Source organism: Fukomys damarensis, unplaced genomic scaffold, assembly GCF_012274545.1.
Source record: "Fukomys damarensis isolate Sample0158 unplaced genomic scaffold, DMR_v1.0_HiC HiC_scaffold_5, whole genome shotgun sequence".
NCBI classification, from domain to species: Eukaryota; Metazoa; Chordata; class Mammalia; order Rodentia; family Bathyergidae; genus Fukomys; species Fukomys damarensis.
Window position 1 is genome coordinate 20,073,884 of NW_022900917.1, and position 10,288 is coordinate 20,084,171.

The 10,288-nt window shown below is 41.7% G+C and overlaps 1 protein-coding gene across 1 annotated transcript in view; it reads right to left on the reverse strand.

Annotated features, from left to right (window-relative positions):
* The window catches only part of Esrp1 (epithelial splicing regulatory protein 1), a 67,582-nt gene that overhangs the window by 5,098 nt on the left and 52,196 nt on the right, over window positions 1-10,288 (reverse strand). Inside the window, exons 13-14 of the mRNA XM_019206819.1 lie at window positions 9,033-9,183; window positions 4,796-4,905 (exon numbers count right to left, since the gene is read on the reverse strand). Coding sequence (XP_019062364.1) covers window positions 4,831-4,905; window positions 9,033-9,183 — 226 coding nt within the window. The 3' untranslated portion in view covers window positions 4,796-4,830. The remainder of the gene's footprint in view (window positions 1-4,795; window positions 4,906-9,032; window positions 9,184-10,288) is intronic.

Here is a 10,288-nt window from a genome sequence, read left to right on the forward strand (position 1 = left end):
AAAAAAAAAAAAAAAAAGAAATGTGGTACTGTATTATTAACCAAAGTATCAAATAAATATGCACAAGTCCCTAATGATACAGGAAAAAAAGTGTAAATGCATGCATATATATATATATACACACATATAAATCACAGGAATGCTGGGGAATTCACTTTAGTGTTAGAGTGCTTGCTTAGCATGCATAAAGCCCTAGGTTCAGCTCCTAATGCAGACAAGAAAAAAAAGAAAGAAAAAGAAAAAGACAAGGGGAGAAAAGACAAATCACCTTTATATAACAATTTCTCATATTTGTAAGTAAACCCTCACCTTGAATGTGGACTGTACAGTGACTCTTGCGAGAGACAGAGAGTATGAAAGAGAAAAAATAGCAACTTTATAACAGAGAAAACCAGAAAGTACGACCTCAGCCAAGAGACCCGGGCAGACATCACAAGTGACACAGTGTCACCTACATAAGGATCCTGCTTGGCAAGAAGGGCAATTTGCACCCCAGGGTTCCTTCCTAACACCCATCACCAGAAAAGCAAATTCGAATTGAAAGACAGTCCACGAAACACCTCCAAAGCAATCGCCCTCAGAAGTGGCCAGGTAGGAGCAACCCATTTTACAGTCCCTCTTCTGCGCCCCTCAGACAGAAGCTTTCTTCCTCTCCATAAACTATTTCTATTCTTAACCTCCCTTGCTCCTAGAATTCATTCTTTGGTTTCAGAGAACACTAACTCAGCATTTTGCATATCTGGCAGGTTGGGAATTTCCCTTACATTATTTGGAGTATTTCCCGTACATTATTTGGAGGTCCTACATCATATGCCCTATATCATTAGGAAAGCATCCTACAACAGAGCTCCACTCACCAGGCCCCTGTGCATGAATTTAGATGAATTTGGGATTGAATCGTGGCTGACCTTTACTAACAGGGTCTTGCTAAATTGCAAAGCTATCCAGGTTGGGCTGGAATCTGTGATCTTCCTGCCTCAGCTACCCAGAATGGTGGGATTACAGAGTACAGAGGAGGAACAAAGAGGCAAACGGAAGCTAAGAGTAAGTGACAAGGAGAGTCCGAGGAGCACCAGCCGGCCACCCAAGCATCTCCTGCCAGCTCCTCCCCAGGAAGAGAGCTACTGCTGAGTCTCACACCTGCTGGCAGATGCCACTGGAGGACACTGCCCTACTGCAGACCACCTCCTCAGTCTCCTTCCCTGAGTGGGGCAGAATGGGTCACTGAGGTCACCGTCCCAAGGCCTGGAGGAAGCCCAGTCCAGAGCCTGTGGCATTTTCTCTGGAATGAGCAGGCCCTAGGCTCCTGCTGGCCTGATCACCTCCAGTGGGATGGGACCTTGCGTGACACTGGATACTTCAGGGAAGACCACGGGCTTCCTCCTCCACAGTGGGACCAAATTCTGTTCTTACTCCTGTCCCAGACCATTGGTTTCTGACCCCTGTTGGCATATGAACATTGATGGGACGCTGGGGGGCATCTCCTTGAACTCACTGTGTAGTCTGGACCCCTCTTATGTTGAAAAACTTTATATTAGCTTAAAAAAAAAGTATCCAGATAGTAATAAAGAAGGAAAAATTGAGAAACTAAAACAGACCACAGGACACTATGGAGACAAGGCCGCTAAGTAAATGTGAAGTGGAATCCCAGGCTGGGTTTTGGAACAAAAAGGATACTCATGGGAAAATTGTGAAATCTGCACTCTCCCTGCAACTTAGATAATTAAAAAGAAAAAAAAAGGAATTCAGTAGCAAGGTACATACCTAGCATGTATAAAACCCACAAAATAGACACTTTGTGAAACCTGTTTACGTTCATTGCTCTACCTAATTCTCACACAAAATCACATATAAATTGTCGGGCATGGTGGCGCACACCTGTAATCCCAGCACTCGGGAGGCTGAGGCAGGAGGATTGCTGTGAGTTCAAAAACAGCCTGGGCTACATAGTGAGGTCCAGGTCAGTCTCAAGAAAAAAAAAATCTGATGGAAGATAAAATAGGTAAAATTTGAAGGCATAGGCATAGGCAAGGACATTCTCAACAGAACCCCAGTGGCACAAGAAATAACATGAAGAATCAACAGGGCTGGGGATTTAGCTCAGTGGCACTGCAACTGCCTTGCAACCAAGGTCCTGAGTTCGACCCTCAGCCCCCCCAAACAAAAACAAATAAAAAAACCCAACAAATGGGATCATAGCAAATTAAAGCATCTGCACAGCAAAGGAAACCACCAACAGAGTGAAAAGTACCTATAGAATGGGAAACACATTTTGCCACCTACTCCTCTGACAGAGGCTCAATGTCTAGAATATTTTAAGAATTTGAAAAAAATTAACCCCCCCAAATAAATGTGTAATAGAAAAATAAAAGTTGGGCTGGGGATTTAGCTCAGTGATTCCACCGCCTGCTTCGCAAGCACAAGGTCCTGAGTTTGATCCCCAGTACCAACCAACCAACCAACCAACCAATAAATGAATGAATAAATAAGAGCTGGGGATTTAGCTCAGTGGTTCCAATGCCTGCTTTGCAAGCACAAGGTCCTGAGTTCGATTCCTGGAGCCGAAAAGAAAAGAAAAGAAAAGAAGAAAAAAAAGAAAAGAGAGAGAAATTGAAAAACATAAAAAAACAACAAAGTATGGACTGAAAGGTTATGAACAGGCTCAAATACTATGCTGTCACCTCTGTGCTCCTGATAGGAAGTCTCCCAGCCCCTTTCACAAAGCATCTGTATGTGACATTTCTTGGTAAGACTAATACCTTCTAACACCCTCTGAAAATGCCAGATGTGAAAATTTTCGATTGAAACCCAGAGCTGAGGTTTCCACACCTCAGAATGACAGAAGGCTGGGATTCTACTTCTTGAGGACAAGCAGAGTACATGTGAACCTGTTTCCAACTTAGAATCCATATGGGCTAAAGCTGACAAGGCGTTAGATATGTACGTCTTGACAAAATTAGAAAAACGAAAGGCCAATAAGCAAATTTCAACAGAACACTCAAAAGTGAAGAAATAAGCCAGGCATGGTGGCACACGCCTGTGATCCCAGCACCTGGGAGGCTGAAGCAGGAGATTACCAATTTTGGAACCAACCCAGGCAACCTGGTGAGAGCTGGACTCAGTCTCAAACTTTAAAAAAAGCTGTGGATGTAGCTCAGTGTGGAGGCCCTGGGATAAATCCTCAGCACAGTAAGAAGAAAAGAGAAAAAGAGGAGAAAGAATAAGCCAAGTGTGGTGGTTCACACCTAGAATCCCAGCTGCTCAGAGGCTCAGACAGGAGAATTTGAGCCCAACCTGGCCAATTTCAAGAGGCTTTGTCTCAAAAACTGAAAAATAAAAAGGGGTGGAACAGTAGTTTAGTGGCCCTGGGTTCAAGCTCCAGTACCACAAAGTGGGATTGGGAAAAGAACTAAGCTCCATCAATTCGAGAACACTAAAACTCCATCTCGTGGGAAGCTTAACAGCGCCTTTAGGGGAAAAAGTTGCCATTTAATAGCAGGCAAAATACCAATGCTATTTTAACCTTATCAGGGCTCTCTTCCTGTACAGTTTTTTTTTGCAGTACCGGAGATCGAATTCAGGACTTTGCACTTGCGAGGCAGGCATTGATGCCACTAAGCTAAATCCCCAGCCCTTTCCCTGTATAGTTTTTTTTTTTTTTTTTTTTGGTACCAGGGATCCAACTCAGGTCCCTGCACTTGCAAGGGAGGCGGTGGAACCACTGAGCTAAATCTCCAGCTCACCCTGTATAGTTTTTATTTTTTAAAATTTATTTTATTATTTTTTGAGACAGGGTCTCACTATATATTCAGACTGTCCTGGAACTATGTAGCCCAGGCTGGTCTCAAACTCGCAGCGATCCTCCTGCCTCAGCCTCCCCATTGCTGTGATTATAGGTGTGTGCCACCACACCTGGCATTTTGGTTGTTTCTTTTTTTGCAAGGGGGGGGGGACCAGGGATTGAACTTGGACCTTGCGCTTGGGAAGCAGGCAATGGAACCACTGAGCTAAATCCCTGGCCCTCCATGTATAGTTTTTAAGAGGAAAAAAGACACAATGAAAACTATGCAATCATTTAGCAATACAGCACCTTTATGTGTGCATGTGTTGGGGGGGTAAGATAGGGTCTCACTAATTTGCCCAGGCTGACCTTGTTTGGGATCCTCCTGCCTCAGCCTCTGGAGTAGCTGGGATTTCAAGCACATACTACCATGCTGAACCATCTTTTCTTATTTACTTATGTGTTATTTATTTGGTGAAACTGGAGATTGAAACCACCCAAGGTCTCTTTTAAGTTGTAAACTTTATTATTCATTCATTCACTTATTTTTTGAGACAGTCTTGCTCTGCAGTTCAGGCTGGCCTTGAGCTCATTATGCAGCCCAGGCTGGCCTTGAACTCAGTAATCTTTCTGCCTCAGCCTCCCAAGTACTGGGATTACAGGTGTGCACCAGCATGCCCAGTGAGTTATAAACTTTAAAAATGGCTAATTTTATGTTATAAGAACTTTACTACAATTTTTTAAAACAGCACACTCAACCTGTATCCTACATGACCTAGTAAATGAATGTCCAAACAGATTCCCTCACTGCAGGGAATAAGAGTCTGGTCTCATGTGTAAGCTGTGCTTACTCTCTGTCTACCAGTGTCTACTCCTTCCAGAGTTCTGACACTCATTACTGGGTTAAAGAAGACGGGGATAGTCTCTCATCAGAGTCCTGAAGTACCTTCAGATTTTGGGCCTCTCCACGGATTTGGCCCTTTGTAATTTACCTTGCACATCAGAGAGCCTTACCTTCTTTTCTGAGGATGGTCTAACTGCTGGGGCCCTTAAATACAAACCCATTCTTTGGGTAGAGTCCTGGCCTGGTCATTTGTGTGAGCAAGTCCTTCCTCGGTTGCATACTAAAATGTAAGTTGAAACAAACAGGATCAAAAGATGGACGAGTTGTTGCTGTGATGCTTAGTATTTCAAATGAAAATGGCTACCCACAAAAAACAGGCTACTTAGACTGTAGGAAATAAAGCACTGGTATAAACCATGTACATCACTCTAATAGGAAACGTTCATTTCTTAGTTAACATAAAATACCATCAAAATCCCCTGTTAGTGAAGTTAGACTGAACACATACACTAAGAGAAAAAACAAAAACAAACCCAGAATCAAAGAAAAAACTGTCAAAAACACCAGCCCACGATAATTCAGGACCCAAAACTTCAGATCTCATAAATTGTGCAGTTCGAATGATGCCATAGGTAGGACTGGACAGCATGTGTTTGACCACCGAGTATTTGCAAGCCATTTACAATAAGGTCAATACACTCAGTATCTCCCAGCAATCCTGAGAGTTTTGAACAGTGTTAGATACGTCTGCAATCTCAATCTAATTCTTTCAGTAAAAATCCAAAGTGAGCAATCCAAAGAAAAGATGATTAGCCAGTACTTTGAGAAACAAAACTAGCCTTTACTAAAGCTGTAAAAGCATTGACAATAAAGAATAATGAAAGAGCAAACAAAAAAAGTTAAAGGAATTTTACAGGAAGCCCTGAAAATCCACTTCAAAGAAGAGGTTCATCGACTGAAATCTGCTCACATTTATTCATTTATTTATTTATTTATTTATTTTTTGGTTTTTTTGAAACAGGGTCTCACTATGTAGTTGAGACTGACCTGGAACTCACTATGTAGCCCAGGCTGGTCTCGAACTCACAGCGATCCTCCTGCCTCAGTCTCCCGAGTGCTGCGATTACAGGCGTGCGCCACCATGCCCAGCGATCACATTTATTTTATTGAACAGAATGACACCATTATTTCAAAATATTCTGAAAGTAGTTTGTCTTCATAAATTCTCTTAATTTCATTTATCAGAATAGACCTAACTCAGGTACCTTAACTTTGCAAGAGGGCAGATTTGATAACAGAACCCATGGCCCATATCGTGCTTTAGCTATCATATTTCTCCCTCTTTCTAAATCTTTTGTTTTTGATTTTCTGTTGTTGGGAGACAGGGTCTTACTATATAGTTCAGACTGGCCTCGAAGTCAGTATGTAGCCCAGGCTGGCATCAAACTCACAACAATCCTCCTGCTGCCTGGCTTCCCTTTTTCTAAATTTCTGCTCCTCTAATCCCATATGAATTATGGAACACAAATTTAGAGTTTTACAAAAGAAATTTTGCTGAAGGTAAAGAGAAAATATTGAAAAATGTATTTAAAGGCAATCAGCTTATAAAATGACACATAACTATTATTATAAAGTTCTACATTCTTTTATTTTTATTTATTTATTTTTGAGAAAGGGTCTTGGTATATAATTCAGCCTGGCCTTGAACTCACTATGTAGCCCAGGCTGACCTCAAACTCAAGGCAATCCTTCTGCCTCAGCCTCCCAAGTGCTTGGATTTCAGGTGTGTGCCACCATGCTTGGCTACATTCTTTTAAAAGACAATGACCAATACATCTCACTTAGCTGATTATTTTCTGGATATTTAAGTGCATAAATATCATGATATTAATAACCACAAATAAGATTAAAACTTTCCACTGAGTTAGCAACAGTGATAAATATACTATAGATAAAGATAAAGACAGATTACATTTAAATTAACACAGCTTTCTTTTTTAAGAAGTCATCCACTGATTTTACCATCTTCTGACAAAACAAATCTAACAAATCCAGAACCTCACAGTAACTGGCCATTACTTGAATAACTGAAAATAAAAAATAATAAGGCATGGACTCTGAAAAGCAGTGGAAAATGGGTGCTTTTATGTAAGAATAATATGAACCAGACAGGGCGGGGGGAATTGAGAGAAAAAAAGAAAGATATGAAATTAGGTTAGGTGTAAAGGTTTTGAATGTATTCATCACAGCTCAAATTACTGAAGGCAATACTGGAAAATATATGGGATTGGATTACTGAGGTCCCAGTGCAATATTAATCTATGGACCTAGGCTATAAATTCTAAGCACTTCAAAAATGAAGGATAAGCCAGACCTGGTGGTGCACGTCTATAATCCTAACATTGGGGTAGCTGAGGTGGGAGGATGGCCACAAGTTCAAGGCCAGCCTGGAGTATATAGTGAGACACCCCCCCACACACACACACAGCCACATATTTTCAGAAGAAATAAGTTTGTACAATCTTTCTGTTGCTGATTATACCAAATAACTCTACTCCAACATCAAATGACACTACAAACTATTAGAAAGGACTGATACAGATTGATGTTATCTTACCTCCCCTTTGAAGCACATCAGTTTTTTAGTCCTAAGTCTAGAGGCTGGGGATTCAGGCTCAGTGGTTCCACTGCCTGCCTCACAAGCACAAAGTCCCAAGTTTGATCCCGGAACAACAACAAAAAATCTAGAAACAATCCCTGTTATATGTCTGTGGTAAAATACTCCAAATGCTGGCTACAACACTTTGTAAGAGTGCTAACTCTCATCACTAATTTATGTGTCAAACTGCTTTATTTAGTGTGAATATAAATTAATTATAGACTAAAATGAAATTAACCCAGCTCACCTCTGAATTTTAAACTTTTCTTGGACTTTCTACAGTGAGAAAATAAAAAGCAAAAGTCAAAAAAATGTTTTCACCATGAGAATAAGCAACCTTTTTATTATACTTCTAGTAAAATGTTATAATCTAACAAGTCAGATAGGTAGTTTGGAAGGTAACTTTTAACGCTTTTAAGGTTCTCTGGAAGCACAGAAATTGTTCAGGGGTCAGTAAAGAATCTACTAGAGCTCAGTGGTGTGGCCGCCTGCCTCACAAGCTCAAGGTCCCAAGTTCAATCCCCGGTAACATCCACAACAAAAAGAAATATATTGACCCCTGACACAAGCTTATTTTTAGAATAAGAATCTCACTTCTAGGGAAGTATGTACTAAGCCAGTTAGTAGAAAAAGAACTTTTTACCACTTCATTCAGCTTTTCCCTATCAGTTACAGATTTTCTTCACTTATTAGAAAATATCCTTGCCTATTAAAAGCCCGTAGGACAATCACAGGGATGCAGAAGGCTTAGGGCCTCTGGCACCGCAAGAGATGCTTTCACTGGGGTCACAGCTCTCTGTGGCCTAAGGGCGCCAAAGTCAGAAACCCATCCCCACAGTGCAGCGGCCCGGCTGGCCCCGTCCCAGGCAGCACAGCAGAGGGCCTACTTCAGGGTCTCACTCCTCTGCCTTCTCAACCCTGCAGACCCAAGCGAAGGTCAGCTGGAGAATGAGAACAGTTTTCACCAGTAAAACAAGCTGCTGATTTTTGGCATAGCTGGAAAGAGATTTCAGACTTTAGGTTACTACAAGACTTGAGTCTGCTCGGATGAGTGGGGAATGAGCAGATTTCGTTCACTACTACGGAGCTCTTACTAAAACCGCTCATTCTCTAGCGAGTCAGAAAACAGCTGATGGACACAGGCAGTGGTAAAAAAGTGTCAAAGCAATGTCAGCCTCACTATATTAGCACACTGCTCATTCTCATGATTCACTGGGTCTTTTCTAAGCATGAAGCAAATGTTTTTGTTTGAAATTTTGTTTTTTGCTTTTCCCAGGTTAGGTAGAGGCCACTGACCACTTTTTGTTTTGTGGTTCTGGTGGGGACTGAGGCCAGTACTCTACCGCTGAACTACACTCCCAGCTCAAGTGTTTCACAAAAAACAAGGACTTGGCACCCAACTTAGGGGAAAGCTCGTCACACTCCACCCTATTCTAAATGAGAACACCGGTGCTGCTGTGTGTCCTGAGGAGCTTTCTCAAAGTAGCACAGGTTTTCAAACAAGCAGCAAAGGATTACATAGAAAGAACTAAGCCAGCACGGAAAAGGCCTAGTCTTGTCAAGAGGATGAATTTGAAGTCAGTGGCCTCGATACCAACTCTAGCTCTAGTTGCTGCCACAAGTAAATCTCTGAGCACATGTACACGTGTATGCGCCAGAGAATCCACTTCTCTGCCGGCTGTGTTGTTCAGGCAAATCGACTTAAATACACGAGGACACTAAGGGTATGTCTTCTTCAAGGTACTGACCTGGTAACCTTGGAAGAAGTTAAGAATTTCCTTAACTCCAGTATTGTAGGCCAAGCCCTGCATTCTGACCACCGTGCCAGGCTGTGGAGGGACACTGCTAAGGTTAGCAGCTGTAGGGAAGTAGCCAAGACTATTAGGCGAACCTGGGGGGCTGAAGGGAGAGAAAGCACAGTGAACCAATGGAACAGACAACGTTGAATGTTTACTCTTAAAAATATTAGTTACTTAAGGAAACACTTTTCTTAAGATGATCTTTCTCACACTGCTCAGACAGGGAAGAGCACCATGGCTGTTTTTTGTCTTACATTTCCACAAAAGCCAAACGATGAAAGCAGCGAGGGTAATGCAGAGCTTCCCCAAATCTCTCAGATTCCTGAAGGGAGAAGAGGAGGAGAACTAAGCCTTCACAGCCACTCAGCCGGAGTGCCGCTTCCAAAGCCCAGCTCACTGATGATTAACGGGCGAGGTGTAAGAGATGCTAAAGCAGGAAAAGACAGGAAGATAAAGAACCGAGAGGAGCCATAGCCACAGAGACCAAAAGTAGCCAAAGTGATTGCTCTGAAGGATGGACTGTTCTACCCGCAGGTACAAGCAAATGTGCAGCAAAGTCTGAAAGCACCCGTGAGTATAAAAAGCGAGCAGTGGGAGGATTGGAAGGGATACAGAACAAATTAAATTATCGTCATTAACACGAGGGGTAGACGTATTAATGGGTCCTCCTGATGTTGTCTACAGCAACACCGCCACGGGACACGAGCCCAGGGACACCCAACCTCAGGCACCCCGTCAGGGTCACCAGTAAGTTCAACTCATCCACTAATTAGTTCACCAGCTTAACCCCCATTGTTTTCTACCACAATTGGTGGCCAAATAATTATAATTAAAAATGTACACAGAAAAATTTTCAGAAGTCATTAACTTAAGCAATACAAACTTCCAACTTTAGATCATTATTAACTTCTATTCATATTTTGAAGTAATTGTTCCATTTTTTAAAAAAAATTTTAATTTTTAAAAATTTTACTAGTACATGTCTGCAGTACATAATGACAATATTCACCGAATTTGCACATATACATATCTCAATTCCTTCTTCCCCCTTCCTCACCATCTGTATTTTTCATTTTATTTGCCAGCATTGTCTTTTATGAGGTTAATTATAATAAACACAGACTGATAGGCAGAAAACATAAAACACGTTAAGATAATTATACTACATCAAGGTGCACTTTTTTTTTTTTTTTTTGGTACCGGGG